The 17,785-nt window shown below is 35.9% G+C and overlaps 1 protein-coding gene across 8 annotated transcripts in view; it reads left to right on the top strand.

Moving 5' to 3' along the window:
• EYA2 (EYA transcriptional coactivator and phosphatase 2) overlaps positions 1-17,785 on the top strand; it is a 127,540-nt gene that overhangs the window by 41,359 nt on the left and 68,396 nt on the right. For 6 of the 8 annotated variants that reach the window (XR_014025723.1, XM_081322129.1, XM_081322132.1 and 3 more), the window contains 3 exons: positions 10,619-10,737; positions 15,493-15,541; positions 17,322-17,464. Coding sequence is in view for 7 of the 8 variants with exons in the window: in XM_081322129.1 (XP_081178255.1) it covers positions 10,629-10,737; positions 15,493-15,541; positions 17,322-17,464 (301 nt within the window). In the remaining variant the exon portion in view is untranslated. Of the gene's footprint in view, positions 1-10,618; positions 10,738-15,492; positions 15,542-17,321; positions 17,465-17,785 lie in introns of those variants that run through there. The other 2 variants (XM_081322134.1, XM_081322133.1) reach the window with 2 other exon arrangements.

The raw sequence follows: 17,785 nt of genomic DNA, 5'->3' as shown, positions 1-17,785 counted from the left end.
TCTCTTTTTCTTTGTTTTTTTTGGGGGGGGAGTTTGCATGAAAAAATTCAACGAATGCATAAGAAATATATTTTAAGCTTCATTGAGTTGTGCTTTAATATTAGTAGCTTGGGTTGGTAATTGGGTTGTTGGTTTGATCTCTGAGCTTGGCAATTTGGCTGTAGCCAAATCTCCAAGCTCAGAGATCAAACCAACAACCCATATTTTAAGCTTCAAAGTGATTCTTTCCCTTTTTAAAATTGCTTTAGTGGCCTATTTAAAATGATATTCTCCAATAAATATATCAGAATAACTTATGGTAAACTATTGTTTAGAACCCACATTACTTTAGTAAAAAGCAATAGTTACCATCTATGTAACTCTCTCCTACTCTTCCTGTTTGGATTAGAGAGGGTGTAACTAATAAGCTCAGTAATTAAAAACGGACCAAATTTAGGGTTACAGGGCACGACTGTTATTTTTTGTAAAAAAATACTCACCCAATCAAAATTACTAGTGTAGTTAGAGAAAACCTACAGCCCAATCATTCATATATGAAGTAGGTCCTATTGAAATCAGTGGGAATTACTGATTGATTGATTGATTGATTGATTGATTGATTACCAGCTTCCTCAACCTTTTGGTCATTCTGGGTCTTCTGATGTACAACAGGTTGGGAGAAAGTTGACTATAACATGCAGCCCACTAATTTGGGGCTAAAATCTTAAAACTTGGAATTTTGGAGTACAACTCTTGAACTATTCTGGCAAGGAAATATAGTATTTAGGATATTTGATATCTAAAACTGAATCAGAAGCTACTAATCTGGCCCCTTTTTCTCTACAAACCATGATTTACCAAGCATAGTTGGATAATTCATATAACATGCTAACCAGAATTTATGGTTTATTGTAATCTGTGAGCCAAGCCGCAGTTTTCTCAAACTGGCAGCTGTAGTAATTTGTAATAATAGAAAAATAATTAAGGAGTAAAAATGCTGGAGCCATTTAGAGGGATTTTGGAAGAAGAATTAGAATTTTCTATGAATTTTCTGAATTGAAGGCAAACTTCTAATGACTGCTCCCTCCCATGATTAAAATGTGTGGTACTCAATAGAAAATTCCTAGGGATTACAGAAACAGAGTTGGAAGAGACCATTTATGCCATCAAGTTCAACTCAGGGTAAGGATCTAAAGATTGAGATGGCTTTGAGTTTCTACAGCCAAGGAAGTGAGCATCACCTTCCTGGAAATAGTTTCCACTGCCAAACTGCTCTCTCTGTTAGGAAGTTTTATTAGATATCAGCTCTCTGATATCTAATAAAAATTTGCCACCCTGTAACATAAATGTATTATTCTGGATTCCTCCTTTCTTCTACACAAGATCCTTTAAGGAATTTGAAGAAGTGCTATCATATTCACAGGAACACGGTGGCTCAGTGGGTTAGGACGCTGAGCTTGTCGATCAGAAGATCGGCAGTTTGGCGGGTCGAATCCCAAGTGCCGTGTAGCAGAGTGAGCGCCTGTTACCCGTCCCAGCTTCTGCCAACCTAGCAGTTCGAAAGCACGTAAAAATGCAAGTAGAAAAATAGGGACCACTGCGGTGGGAAGGTAACAGCGTTCCGTGTGCCTTTGGCGTCTAGTCATGCTGGCCACATGACTACGGAGACGTCCTCGGACAAGCGCTGGCTCTTCGGCTTTGAAACGGAGATGAGCACCGGCCCCTAGAGTCGGAAACGACTAGCACGCATGTGCGGGGGAACCTTTACCTTTATCATATTCACCTTAGTCTGTGCTTCACAAAACCAGACATGCCCAGGTTCTTCAGTTTCTCTTCATGGGTCTTAGTTTCCAGTACCCTTATCATCATCATGGCCCTTCTCTGAACCTTTTCCTATTTCTCTGAAACCTTAAAATGTGACACCCAAAATTGGACACAGGAATTGAGGTGGCATCTGACCAAGGCAGAATCAAGCAAACCAATTTATTTCCCATATTTTGGAAATTATACTTCTTTTGATAAAGCCTAAAAATTCATATGTTGTTTTTTTGCAGCTACATCTCCCTGCTGGCTCATATACAGTTTGTAATCAACTACTATTCCAAGAACTTTTTGCAAAAGCTCTTACCAAGCCAAGCATTCCTCATGATATATCTCAATATTTGATTTTTCATTTCTTAAATAAAGAATCTGGGACTTTTATCTGTAAAATTTCCCTTTGTCATTTTTAGCCCATTCTTCTGACTACAGTACCAAGATTTTATTTTGTTCTTGTAGAGTGTTACCTATAAAATGGCAATATTATGCTATTTGCTAATCTGGTAAGGATTCTCACCACTTTTCATCCAAATCATTAGGACTGATCCTAATGTCATCATTTATGTTTCTTTGCAATTTGATGAGGAATCATAGATGGCCCTCTTGGGGTAGCCACTTATAAGATATCTGTTTAATTGTCATGCCATCAAGCCCACACTTAATTAATTTTGCTAATCAGCATTCCTTTGATAAATGTTTTGCCAAAGTAAAGATATCTTAGCCTGGCAAGATTTGATCTTGACAAATCATTGCTAACCTGGTAATTAGTGTACTATTTTCAAGCAGCTTACAGATCTTTGTGATTTGCCCTCAAATTTTCCCAGATATTTATTACTCTATATGTTGTCTCAATATTGATCTTAAAGTGGTTTATAATTTGTTCCCTCATTTTTAAGATATGGACAGTATTTGCTATCCTTCAATAATCAAGCACAGGATAATATAGCCAGACCATTTCTTCAGTACCTTCAAGTGTAGTTCATATGACCACATAAGATTTTGTTAGAAAAGACGAACAAAAACAGCAGTTGAGAAGTCCTGTCTTTTTGTTACTCAACTTTGGACATATCTAAGGATATCCTTTTTGTTACTCTTAGCAGATTTGGTTAACTTCAGCTTATTTTGAGTTTGAATACTCAGTACTATCTCAGCGTTCCTAAGTTACTGAGTTTTACTTTTGTTTCGTGACCTCTTCCCATTTCTTTCATCTGTCTTTTTGGGTTTTCAGATCTTTCTCAGTTTTTACATAGTTCTTCATTTTTCATACTCACAGTTTGCAATAGTGCTTTTAACATCTCTTCCTTAAGGAAGCCCATCTTGATCTACTTTTTATATTAACTTCTCCTGCCCATGGATCTTATTTATCATTATTCTGAATTTGTGTTTTTAACTATGTTCTTTTTTACTTTCCTTAAGAACTCTAACACTACAAGGTCACTTCACTCGCTATTTTTGCTACAGTACTTTTTACTTTAGTCACTAAATCTTCCCTATTGATTACTATTAGGTCAAAGACAGCTGATTCACTTGTATCTTCCATCAACTCTGGACATAACATTGTTAGCACACAAAAATCCAGAATATTTAATCGGGATGCTGTCTACAGTGTTGTAAAGTTCATTCTTGCACAGTTTACCAGTTCTCACTGTTTTCAACAGCACATGTACAAGTCCTCCCTTTGAGAAATGTGTATAATGTTACAATGCATATATAAAAGAGGCAGGACTTGTGTAATGATATAATGATATATATATATATATATATATATATATATATATATATATATATATATATATATATATATATATATATATATATATATATATATATATATATATATATATATATATATATATATATATATATATATATATATATATATATATATATATATATATATATATATATATATATAAAGTTTTTTAAAAAATTATGTATGATTTGAAAGCTGTTCCTGTTCTGATGTTTGTAATTATTATAGCTCTGGCACTGAAATAACCAAAAGATCAGTTCTATCACCAGTCAGCTCTATCTGAATTGCAAGATATAAAATAATTTAAATATATATTACTCACTTCAAATGTATTAATTTTCTTGGTAAATATCATAGGCTGACCTTTAATAATGGCACCACAATATATTTACTAATCTCACAAAGTTTTGTAGTATTTAAAGAAATAATGTTTGGGAAATGTTTGAGATTAATTTCCAGTTCCGTTGTTGACTCTGTGTGACCTGGGAACAGGGTATTTCTAGGCAGTATTCTAGAGCCAAAGGCTAATCATTTTGTACTTGCATATAAATTATGTAGCTTAATGAATCTAAATGAAACTAGATAGCAGAATGCATCTGAATTCAATTAACTACAAACATAATTGTTCGCAATGGGATATATACTCATATCTACCACTTTACATTTTATGTAACTGTTCATTGTTAATTTCCACAGTAACTTAAATCAAGAGGGTTCATATTTTGACTCACTTTACTCCATCAAAGTGTTTACCGTTATTGTGTAGGTTCTGCTAATGCAGCTTTCTCTATTCTGGTACCTCACATATATGTTGGACACCTGTCCCCATAATTCCCAGCAAGGTTGGGGAAAATTGTAATACCAGATCTTCAGTTTTAAATTAGAATCTGATTTCAGAGCATTTATAGACAATTGTGCTCTCAACACACATGACAGCATGCTTGATTAAGTACCAATCAAAAAACATAATTGGAAATAGACTCTGGGGGCATTTTAATACTCCTTTCTTGAATTACATTGCTACTTGTGACTTTAATTACATTATATGCCTGTGGATTCAATGGATGCAGATAGAACTGTAATCCATTTGGAGTTTTGTACAATTATAGGCTGCGTGTGATGAATGCATTGGAGAGTACCGGTATTTTTATGTAGGGTAAGTTGTTGGTTATGTTAAATTCTTCTTTGAAAACTTGGAAGCATGGCCATTACCTTAAAAATCTACAGTATATTGCTGAACATAAGCAGCAGCTTTTCTGAAGGGCAAGAGCTATCAGAGTGAGGAGGGATGGGATTAAGAGCCACTTTCCATCCTGCAATCCAGAATCTAGTTGTCCTCTTTCTGAGTTTTCTTGTAAAGAGACACTTGACCATTCATAAGCATGAGATGCAAGAACAGACAGAGAAGTTGCCTCTCTTTTGCACTAAATGAAAATGTCTTAATGCTGGGCTTTCACAAATGCCGACATAATTAACGTTATCACAGCTTAGGAAGTTGCCATTTACCAAGCCAGGCCATTGATCCTTCTAGTCTGATATTAACTATGCTGGCAGAGTCTCTCCAAGGCTGATTTCCTGACTGTGTCTGTTGATGCAGAAATATTAAACTTGCTTTCTTGGAAAAAGGGCACACTGTGTCCATTTCAGATCAAGCCATATGCTAGGGGAAAACAGCAAATTATACTTCTCTTATTACATATATTAGCAAGCAGAGGCTTCCTTCTATAGGTTAGGTGAGCTACTCTCATATACTGCATCCCTTAAGTCAGTGACTTTAACCTCAGTAACTTGCTCTCCCCTTTGTCATTTCCTATGGTCATTGCCATGCCATCTGTTACCTTTCTATGCTGTATCTTTATCTCACAGCCTAGGTAGTCATCTGCAGCTTAGGTAGCTGAACAAAGGCCCACAAGGGTAAATCAAAAGGTGAGCTGGTTCAGGGCCTACTTGGAACCTTCCATATGCTTTTAATCCATTAGCAGCAGTAGGAACCTTTTGAAGTTGCTCTCCTCCCTTTCCCACTTCCCAGCTGTCAGCTCCTAAGTTCTGCTCCTTTGCACTGCTGGGGAGTACTCTTCTAAAAGCACAGTCATGCTTTTGCCTTAATGTTGCAGCCCCAGGGGATCTAGAGTGACGACAGGTCTAACAAATGGTGCAATCTGCTCTGTACAGCTGTAAAACAGAACATTAGATGGGATGGGTTATGGAGGGTGGGGAGGATACATATTTTCCTGTACTGCTTCAATTAAATATATCTGTATGACTGCAGTGAAGATTCCTGAAGTCGACAATGCAAAATAAAGAGATCCACAAACAATGAATTAATTTTTCTATGGGCAGAATTGCTGCTGAAGTCTAGTTAAGAAATAGATAGTTCTTCATATGAAGTTACTTATGTAGCCTATATTGAATTTTGGACCTTTTTTAAAAAAAAACACGAAATATCTCTTCAAACATGCAGAGTGATGCTTTTCATTGTGGTTGAGTAGGTAGTTACTAGAAGATGCAGTATATTTTTTGAGATTGAGAGTCTGGAGAGAACAAAGTTCTCAGGCTAGTGTGTGTGTGTGTATGTATCTCCTTCATTTTCATCATACATTTATCTCAGTAATATAAAGAAGAAATCTGGATAGGTTAAGAAATTATTAATTTGTCTCTCATACTAAAAAAGGCCATTGCAATTTCAGTATGAAGTGTAACAGTGCAAGAGGAGAGGAGAAACTACAACATTTGTCCCCATCACATGATATGACCAAAGTCTTTTTTTTTATTTAAAAAGTTTTACAATACATTTTGACTTTAATCCCCCCTCCCCCACCCCCACCCAACCCTCCCTATCCCTTCCCCCCATTCCCTCCTCCCCCCCCCACTTCCCAGAGCTAAATACAGGGTATAAAATCAAAAAACAAACATAAGCACCCCTATGTTATCAGCAATAAACTATTAATTCTATCTCCCTCTAGCTCATGTAAAATGTATACAAACAATATTAATATTACAAATAAAGTAAAAAAGAAAAACAGATCCCAGTCCTTATTCATATTAATTTCAAAAAAAAACAAAGAAAAAAACAAACTTTCACCTACTATTTACATTCTCCAACCTTTCTCTAATTTCTAAACAAATTCTCAGTTACGCGCCAAAAGCGCCTATCTATTAACCTTAATAATCTCCAACCAAACTAAACCATAATCAAAAATAATTCTTGCATGTATCACGCCAAATGTCTCGCAGTTCCAAGTCATCCTTGAGTTCAAATAAAAAGAGTAAAAAAAAGGTTTAAGCAGTCTGTAAGACAACTTGTTGTTAATTAGGAGCTTGCATACCCATTCTTAGTTCAACACATACTTTTAGTCCATAACCCTAATATACTTTTCTAACAAGCAAATAACATCCATCTTAAATTGTGTTAAATATTAAAAAAAAACTTTCTTTCTCCTCTATGATAAATTTAATCCATTAACATTCTAATTTAAAAATTTAATCAGCAATCTTCGCGGCGCCGAAGACAGCCGCCTTCGGGCTGTCCGCTCCGCAGCTGTGTTTTTCCATCGTAAACAGCGTCGATCAGCTGTTTAGATGGATTTGAAGCCCCCTCCTCGGGAGAAGAGGAGGGGGTGAGGCCCCAGGTAGGGGTTGAGCTCTCCGGGGCCGCCTGAGCTGAGAGTTTGGGCGGCTGAAGGATTGAGCCCCCCCCGAAGCCTGGGTTGCTCCGAGCTGCGCAGCGCCCCTGCTCCGGGATTTATGGAGCAGAGCCAGGCGTTAGCAACCACCCCTGCCAAAAGGAAATACTTTTGATTATCAAGATGCAGGCAGAGCGGTACAGGAGGTCAAGGTGATGTGGACTCTTATCTTTACTCTCTAGCTCAATGGATTTTATAGCTTTAAAGTGAAAGTGTGCAATAAGTGAAACTGGGGGAAGATGGCGGCTAAAACTTCTAAAGCTCTTCGGAGTGCGGGGTCTTCCCTGGTGCAACAGACCTCATTGCAAGCTTTGCTTCCTCCTGCACCTCCTCCGGCATTGACGCTTAAGGATTTACAAGATGCTCTTGGAAAGCATTCACAATTGATGTCTGACATGATGGATGAAAAGTTGAAAAAGTTGGAGGAGAAAATGGAGAAATTGGAGAAGAAGATGGAAGAGAAGTTTAGAGCAATGAGGGTGGACATGTTGTCTATGATTGAATCTGTAGCTGAATGTGTGCAACAGCTGGATGTAAAAGTGAAGGATCTCAGTCAAAAGAACTCTATATTAGAAGCAAAGGTATTAGAAAATGAAAATATAAGGGATAAAATGGACGGAGAATTGAGCCTTGCTCAGTATCATCAGATGCAGTATGCTATTAGAATCAGGGGTTTAAAGGAGAACTGTAAAGAAGATTTAAAGCAGCTGATTTCTGAGGTTCTGGAAGGGGTATTGGGCCAGCCAGCATCTGAAATTGAGGGAAATATGGACAAAATTTTTCGTGTAAATTCATGGATTGCAAGACAAAGGAAGTTACCCAGAGATGTGGTGGTCTATTTTACAGAGAGAGTAATTAGAGATGAAGTCATTCAAGCTGCTTATGATACTAAACTGGTAGTGGCTGAGCAAGAAGTCTTGGTTTTAAAAGAGATTCCTCCGAAGATTTTAAGGAGAAGGAAAGATTTTGCATTTCTAGTACAGGAACTTAAGAAATGTGATATTAAGTTTAGATGGGAGATTCCAGTTGGACTGGTGGTGACGCATGAAGGTAAAAGACATCGTCTAGTTACTGTGGCCCAGGCACGTGATTTTTATAGCAATGTGTTAAAAGCAACCCCCCTATCATTTTTGGAAGCTGTAAAGGGATACGGCGAGGGAAAGCTTCAAGATGTTGCAGACAGACAGATAGAGGACAATGGTGTTGGAGGGGATCAAGATACAGTTTCATCGGATGTTGCAGGAGGCCAGAGGATGACGCGTGCCGCCCTAAGAAGAGCGAGACGAGAGCAAGAGCAAGACCAGCAGATAGTTATGGAATCTCCAAAGTGTACTTACAGTGAAGCTGTGGGAGGGGCGCGGTCCAAAGACGTTTTTGGGGTCATGACAGACGTGCTCCAAAAGCTTTGGGGCGATATGACCAAAGTCTTGTCCTCTGTTTGCTATGCCATACTGGTCCTTTATTCTGCAGAAGTAGACCTGAGTGGGATGCAGCTAATACCATAATTGCTTTAGCAATATGCTGTTGTCTGTAGAGATTTTTTTCTATATAATTTGGGCTTTGCATGAGTGACTTCCTTGATGCTCAGTTATGTGGATGGTGAAAGGGAGGAATGTATACTGATTTTCTACAACTGTATAAGCATCTTCAGTGCTCAAACCTGAGCTGATTTTTTTTCCCAAATGACTTTGTAGGAAACATGTTGTTCTCAGTAATCCCTTTGTCTCTTACTTAATTGCAGATGTGTTAATCAAATTTCTGAGGAACTATGCATCCTTTTGAGCTATCAGAGTTTTTAAAATAATCAACAAAACTTGAGATATCTGAAAAACTCAAGCAGTAAATATTAATATGTATTTTTAAGATATGAGAGCCAGTTTGATTTAGTGGTTAAAGCATCCAACTAGAAAATTGGAGATGTGAGTTCTAGGCACAAAGCCATCTGAATGACTTGGGCCAGCCACTTTCTCTCAGTCCTAGGAAGGAGGCAATGGCAAACCACTTCTGAAAAACCCTTGCTTAAGAAAACTGCAGGTAATTGTCCAAGCAGTTTTCAAGAATCAGACACAATTCAATGAAAGAAAAAAAACATTAAAATCTGCTTGTCTCCTTGTAAGAAAATTATAAATGTTATAAGGAGACATAATTTGTCGAGATTGGGGGCAGGGGAGTTGATGGATTGAATTTAAAGAACCCTTCTCTTTCTCTAATACTGATTGCATTTAGAGTAGCTTGGATAGTAGTTAGGCAACAATAGAGGAATAGACTAATTCAGTAATTAAAATGAATATATCAAATGTAGATTCATAAAGAGTAAAAACCTTGGTGATTTACATGGTCATGACTTATTTCTTGATAAAATTATAAAAATGATTTCCAGTCTTATCTCCTGGGAGATTTTGCAGTTTTTGGTCTCTCCTTCAAGGAAGTTCAGTGACTTTTGTACCTAGTTGGGCTTTTTTCAGATCACCCAGGAATGCTGTTGACTTTACTAAATATTTCAGCAGCTTCACCAAATTTGCAAAGCATCATTACTTAGTGTTAGCATGGGAATTTGTTCAGATCCATCCCTGAAAATGCTGCATGTTGTGTAGATCCCATTTACTATTTTTTGAAGAAAAATATGATGAAAGCCAATCAGTTAACATTAGAAATTGTGTCTAATTGACTTGACATTAAATGTCTTGATCACAGAAAGAATTTTTTTAAGGGAGAGTCTAGTACAGTATTTCTCAACCTTGGGAACTTTAAGATGAGTGGACTTCAACTTCCAGAATTCCCCAGCAAGTACGAATGTCCACCCATCTTAAAGTTACCAAGGTTGACCAACACTGGTTTATTTGTTTAAACCCAATTCTACAAAAAATAAAGTCTTCTTAAATCATATTCATCCCAGTAATAAATTGATTGGGCATGTTAACCTGGATCTTTCCCATTTAATGATCTCCTCTTTTTAAATCCTCCATAACAGCAGTGCTCTTAAGAACTTGTTTAAAACTGTGTGATGACTTGCAGTCTTCTCTAGATAAAATCATGTGCATTGGAAAACGATGGTAATACTAGAAACTGTGCCTTGCTCCTTGTGGTATTTAAGCAATACATAAATGTAATCATCTGATGGCAAAATCCAGGATGTACAGGAAAATATTTAATCAAATATAGCTGTAATCTCCGAGGAAAGTTAGTGCTTGATTTTTAATTCAGCATTTTCCCTTGGACGAAAACTTTTTTCGTGAATGTTGTTTATGTAGAATTTATATGAAGGCTGGGTTTAAGTAATCAGCTTTAATATGTGTATTCCTAGGGAAAAAAGTGGAGTCATTAGCAAGCGTGCATAATTAATGAATAAATTATCTGGGTTCCCCCCCCTTTTGATTTCCTCCAGGTATAAGGAAATGCTAGATCTAGTGACACCACCCAGCTTGACTGTAAATAAAGAGTATCCTGACATTTTGAAGCTTAACCTTTCTAACACTTATGCTACGGTTCCAGATGACATAGAAGGTAAGTTGACAGTTCTCCTTCAACTTCAGATGCCTAGCTGTGACTGCATAGATAGGGTTGTAAAAGGCAGAATGAACAAGCATATGGCCTAGGTTTGTATCAGTCTTTTTCTTTGAAGTAGGAAAAAAACCATTTCTGCGGATTGTTCCTAATTGTGGTTCTTTTCTGAATGAATAAGGTGTATAGAAGATGCTCTACTTTTTGATTGCGTGGAAGATCTTTATTATTCCAAGTCCAGCTCCTTCTCACCCCAAAAGCATTTCAGCTTTTCTAATTTATAGACCATTGGGTAAGAAGCTCTAGATAAAGCAGAGATATAGCTGGTCAGAATTGAGAATACTAGGTTGAGATCAAAGAGGAGTTCAAGACTGGCTTTTGTTTGGTTGTTGGTTTTAGGGCAGTTAAAGGACAAAGCAGAAAATGTCTGAGGAAATATTTTTATTTAAATGTAAAAATAATGAGATTTAATATGCCTGCTATGAGTAATTGAAAGCCTCTTGTAGTATTGCATTTCTAATGTCAACATTAGCTCAAAGTTATTTCGGTTATTATCTGATGTTAGAAAAGTAGCAGATTTTAAGAATGCATTTATTCTTGTTGGTTACTCTGATTTTGGCCTTGGGCTTTGTATGCTCTAGCAGTCTCTAAAAAGAATGGTACTTTAATTTCCAGTCTTCCCTGCTTTAAATATTGTTCCTAATTTTTATTTGGGGAAGATTCAGAGGATGCCTTAAACATTATTCCAAGTTGCTCCAGTTTCAGTTCTCCTGCTACGTGTTTCTGCATTTAGAGTATGAGTATACATAATCAAAATTGACTGTTACACATTTGCAAGTAAATCCATAAATACACTTCATCTTGCCAGTTCATTTGCTTCAGTATATCCCATGCATGTGAATATTCTAAAATGTTGAATGTGTTTGGATTTCAGTTGTTCCATTACATTCATAGAAACCCATTATAAAATGAAATCTTATACAATATTACTGTTTTTGGTCGTGCATAATTTAGAGGCGATATGGACAGAAGAAAGAATGGTGCAATGGTCTTTTGAGTGATTCCTGTCTATTGCAGGATGTACTGATGCTGCTCTTATAATGTGGCTTTTTTGAAAGATCAGGAATCCAAGGCTGACAGTGTTATAATTACTTTTCATTCTCTTTCTTTCACACACGCATACACAATCTTCTTTCCAAACTGCGGTCTGAAGTTTCATGCTTGGCAAGTGTTAAGATACATTCTTTTGGCATTTGAGGTTAGGCAATGGAAATTTATCTGCCTTACTTACCCCAATTCCCATTTTCTGTCTTCACTTGGACAGTATGAAAAAATAATGGGGGTAGGAAAAGAAGATGGAATGTTAAATCTGTTTTTTAAATTATTGGCAAATGATGTTGCTGGACAAGTTTTTGCTAATAGAGTTCTAGCTATTGTTTGCTGGAATTAAAAGTCCAGCTATCTGCCTATTGAAAGGGAGATGATAGAAGCTCCTTGCTTGTTAAGTAGAATGATTAATTTTTGGTGTGCAAATATGTCTAATCCTGCAACCATAATATATTAGACAGAAACTGGATCACAATCTTGCTTGTAGATTTGAAAATATGAATAATTTTGAGCAGGCATTGTCTTGTAAATTGCTGCCATGACTTCTACAGTAATGTGTTTTGTCCTTTCCCCCCCGAAAGAAAGTCCAAAGCTAGCTTATCTGATGAGACTACAATTCTAACCTTATTCAATTTCCATCTTTGTGCATCAGTAAGCCATTACTTGGAGATCCTGGATCATAGATAGATACAATAGTTGTACTTTTAATACTGGCAACATGGCATCGGTTGCTGAAATGCATGAGTAAATCTCACTGGATCAAATGAGAAATAAATATTTCCAGATGAACTAGTCACCTATCTTCCAGATTTATTTTTTGATCTATTTCAGTCCCTTGGACTTACAAGAGCAATAGAAGTTAGAGTTACCTTGTAATGGCATCAAAAAGAAAGCTGGCTCAGAGAAAAAAATTTGTACCATCAGTGAGATAATATTATTGAAATGGAAAAACTGTAAGCTAAACTTTCATAATTAGCATCTATTACAAGTGGCTTTTTAAAAAAATTAGTAGGTTTAAAATAATATTTGATAATCTGAAATTCCAAAGAACTTTTTAGTTATTTTTATTTTGTTTCCTTTTAAAAAAGAAAACATCAATATGTTCAAATTTAGCTTGTAAGAGAATACGAACTTTCATCCCGGTACTTATAAATCAGGTATTCCTTGGCAGAGAGGGGAAGGTAATTTAAAGCAAAAAGGAACCTTAAAAAATAGTTGGTTGAAATTGTGCTTCCTGGATTGAAGGAAAGATTAAAGCAGAAATCCAGAAAAAAATATTAAATGGTGGAATAATTAAAAGGAAATATCTGGAGAAAGTAGAAAACTGTCCATGCTAATAAGATTCCTTATATTAGCATTAGTTGTGTTGAGCCTTAATATATCAAAATGCTAATTTACCATATTAAGCACATTCTTATTCATTTAATATTTGCAAAACAAAGGCAGCTTGTAAATGGAAGGCTATTGTAAATGGGATATCCATTATCAGTTAATTAGTCTGCTAATTAGCATTTTGAAGAAAGTAAACAGTCCAATTTAAAAATGCAATTGAGATCAAACTATAGTAGAGTTACAAGTTGCTTAGGAATCGAGCTCTCTTTATGTTTTGCTTTTGTTTGCTGCTTTGACAAAGCAATCACCATTTTATTTCAACTGCCTTATCTTCTGCCTTCAAAAGGTAGCAAGACATGAGAAAAGTGAAGCGAACTCAGAGTGATGTAATAATCTGAGAGAGAATTATTTTTACATTGCAACACACATAACTGATCAACGAGGGATTTCAAGAATGAATACCTGCAATCAGACTGGTTAATGGAAATTATACATTGTGCCTTGCCAATGCTGAGATATAGTTTGAGTTGGCCTTGCAAAAAAGATAGCGGGAATCATCATCATCATCCTTAATCTAAAGCAGATTTCTTTGTATATTTTTAGATACAGATTTACAGTGACCTGAATTATTTGCAAAGAAAATTTTTGATGGAGAGGTGAAATGGCTGAGAATATTAAAAGCCTCACTTCCAACCATTTAAAAGCTTAAATGGTTATCTCACTGTTTTAGCAATACATTTTCAAACATGTCTTCATCCATGCCAACTGGAGACTTTGTTTTGTTTGGGAAACACAAGAGAGGAGAGGGGAAGGGACCTTATTTTTAGTTTTTTATTGATTTTTAATGTTTCAGATTATTCTGAGAGTGGTTGAAAACTAGGAGCCTTATTTGGTTGCAGTGTGCTTAACTGTTGTGAATAAGTATTGAAGCTGTTCCCAACAACTTACAGCTTTCTGAGAGCCCCATCTTGCTTTAACATCTGAATGACAAAACTATAAGCCATATATATGGATTACAGAATGATGACAATGATGCTATCCTGTCAAACCTGACTCGACTCCATAGTTGCCTGCAACTACTTTCATTCGCAGCTTTGCCAAATAGTGAGGGGAGGAGGGTGGTAAATTCCTAAGGACAGGGGAGGCTATGGAATGCAAGTGAACCTTCTGTTGTCCCAGAGACGTTATCAACCAAGGCCAAGTCATGAAGAATGTTTGACCGGAGCAGACAGATTTTCCCAAAGCAAAAGAACTGAACTCAGTTGGTGAACTATGAACTGCGGGTGGCCCAGAGAGGAAAAGGGGAGTTACCTATGTGAGTTTTTGTGGGGAAATCCCAGAACTGACTTTGCTTCTGCTGTGCCTAGGTGCATTTTCCAATAAAGCTACACTCTTGGTCAAGCTAAAGAGCCAGGAGCTTCTTTAGTTGAAAGTGCCAAATGCGATGGTTGACATATCCTATCCTATCTGTGCCTGAGCTGGAAATTAGATCATACCAACTAGCTTTTGGCAATTATCTTGGCTGTTGACAATGTAAGAAAAGAGCCTTCAGATTTAGTACTACTTGAGTGACATCTATTGTGCCCAGAAAATGAATGTAGGTTTATGCATGGTGACTCTTCTTTAGTATCAGTACAAAGTACAAGGTGTGTAGGGCAGACGATCACTTGATATTGTCTTAATCATATGTTGGTACAACACATGAGTGCTTTGTCTATGGTATCTTCAAATTAGAATTGAAAAATTTAATTAAAACAAACTTTTGAAATAAAACTATAAACTAATGACTATTGTCCATTTTATCTTACAACAATCTAACAAAATTGTTTGGTTTTCTGAATGGTTAAGGTAGAGATGCCAAAAAAGATATTGAACAATTTCCTAAGAATTGTTCAGTGTATTTGTTAATAGCTCTTAATTCTGTCATGCTAGACTTTTCTAGGCCAGAGATGGATATTTTCAAACCCTTGAGGGATAAGTAAAGTCTAATGGTTTGATATCTCTTTGAGAATGCTGATGACTTTGTTTCCTCATTTTACTAAATAACTTATCTAAATGTTCTACTGCCATTAAAATGTCCCCTTCAAAGAACAGTGCACTTATCCATTGTCTCTCATTTGAGTACTAATACTTTCTTTAGCTGGATCCAGATATGTTGTATTAACATATCCCATAACCTTGAGAACAATTATGAATGTGATTATTATTTATGTACTGCAGTTATTCACAGATCTTGGCAAGCAATTAACAGAATAGTATTTCATTGGCATTAATATACAGGTAGTTGATGGCATTAACTGTACTAATTTTGTTTTATAGGCAACAGGAAATCTGCACCTCAACATTCTTTTCATCTCTACACTACCAAGTAAGAGAGCTACATTGAATGATTGCTGTGAGAATAAATCATTTGTTTTTAGGAATTGTCAGCCAATTATAGAAATATTCCACTGTGATATGAAGTACATTTTCTTTACACATTTCTTCTGATTTCTCTGAGATTAATTCTGAGTAGAAATGATAAGTTGATGCTAATCAGTATAAGCATAAATAAATGAATATATATATACATACACACACACAAACACGCAGAGAGAGAGAGAGATTCTAAAGGCAAATTATTATTTTGATAATGTGTACATATCACAGCAAATATTAAATCACAAGAAGCATTTGGCCTTTATTGACAAACAGTCTTCCTTTATCTGTTGACTATTCAATAGGTTGGGATAAGAATCCCCAGAATTTTTAGTCTCATTATAGTTTGATGATGTATGCTGGAAGTTAGGGGGAATTGCAGTCTGGTGTGTGTAATTGGCATCAAATTGTAAAAGAGTACAAAAGTACAAAATATGATGTCATCTGCCATGTGTTTAAACTAATTCAGATTACTTAGCAATATTATTCTATTATTGAATTAAATGTACCCAAATTTCGTTTCAAGCTTTCATAGGTTAGTCAAGCAAATGTTGTAGCACCTAATCATTTTTATGAGGGGTTGGTCCAAACTTTCTTAAATGAAGCAGTAGTAATATCACTACTGATTTGGACATCTCCATTTATAAGCCTAGAGTCGGTGTCAAATTTTGAGCATTTAATTATTTATTTATTTTATTTTATTTTTATTTTAATTCCATTTATATCCCGCCCTTCTCCGAAGACTCAGGGCGGCTTACAAGCTTAGCAGTATTACTGACCAAATCTACCGGTATGTTCTTTGGAAGAAACTGATATTTATTTCTGAATCCATTTTGGTTAGGGGTCACAGCTGGTTATGGCAGAATTGACTGCTCTGCGAGAGAAGTAAAGGAATGATATCTTGCTGATTTTCTTTGACCTTCGGTAGCTTTGATATAATTGAACCAGCTGTCTTTTTTGGATAGGTCATGACACAATTGCTTTGTAGGAGTTCCATTCTAATTGGATGTTTTTAGAAGGCAACTCTGTGTGCTTTGACTTTAGCATACATAAATCCCATCGTCTGTTTAAAATCCATCAGGAATTGCTGCATGAAATCATTCAGAGTATGAAGGGCATTACCATCAGCATCTTTTTTTTCATCCTATCCTCTGCTTTATGTGTCTTTGTTTTTGATAGAATTCTACTCACCTGTGGTAATGACTATTAGACCGAAGCACTGTCAGGCAAAACCAAGATATTGCTAATACTTGGTGGTGATCCTATAACCGTCGCTATTATGGCCTTTATGGCACAAAGTTCCTTTTGGACAGTTTTGATTGATATTCCAATCACAACATTTTTCTAGAGTTGGAAAGCTGAATTACCTCAGTGGATTGTAATAGAGCTGCCTCTGAGAGTGCAGGCTACAGTGCAAAATATAGATCTGAAATTTCAAAAGATTGTAATAGAATTACTGGTGTAATACCAAACATAAAATGTTTATCCAGAGGAAAGGTGGCCATGAATTTAAAATAACACCCTTTCCGAAACAGAAAATTAGATTAAAGAATTTTTTTTTAAAAAAATCTCTCTTAACTCTCCGTTACTATTTTTACAGAAAATATATACATTATTTGAGGGAGGAAAAACTAGTTTTCCTTTCCAATACATGCATTAACTATTCATATCATCCCATAGTCATTGCCAAAAGTGATCAACTGATGTAATTTTCTATCTTTCTTAATTAGACATTATCCCCATATAGTAACAGTTCCATCCTTTGCAACAATGGCTACTTATGGGCAGACTCAGTACACTGCAGGCCTCCAGCAAACTGCTGCTTATACTGCATATCCACCAACTGGACAACCATATGGAATACCTTCCTATTGTAAGTAGTGTACAGGTTAATAAGAAAAACTTGGCTTTCTTAATTGTTTTCATTACAATTTAATTTACGATTATCTGGATTGATATAGTTGAACTGCATCAAGTCTGTAAGTCTAACTCATCAATATCTCTTGAATTGGAAAAACAAAAGATTACTGCAGTGAGTTATTGAGAAGACTATCTCAGAAAAGTACCTGAATGGTTTAGTTCAGGATTTTTCATACAAAGGAACTTGTTCTCAAAACAATTAATTGAGTGATATAAAACTGGTAATAAAACAAAACTTGTGATTGTTGTAATTTATTCATTTTAATTTAATTAA

The sequence above is a fragment of the Vipera berus genome, assembly GCF_964194415.1.
Source record: "Vipera berus genome assembly, chromosome: 3".
NCBI lineage: Eukaryota > Metazoa > Chordata > Lepidosauria > Squamata > Viperidae > Vipera > Vipera berus.
The sequence above is the reverse complement of the archived record's forward strand: the minus strand, read 5'-3'. Positions and strand labels throughout refer to the sequence as shown.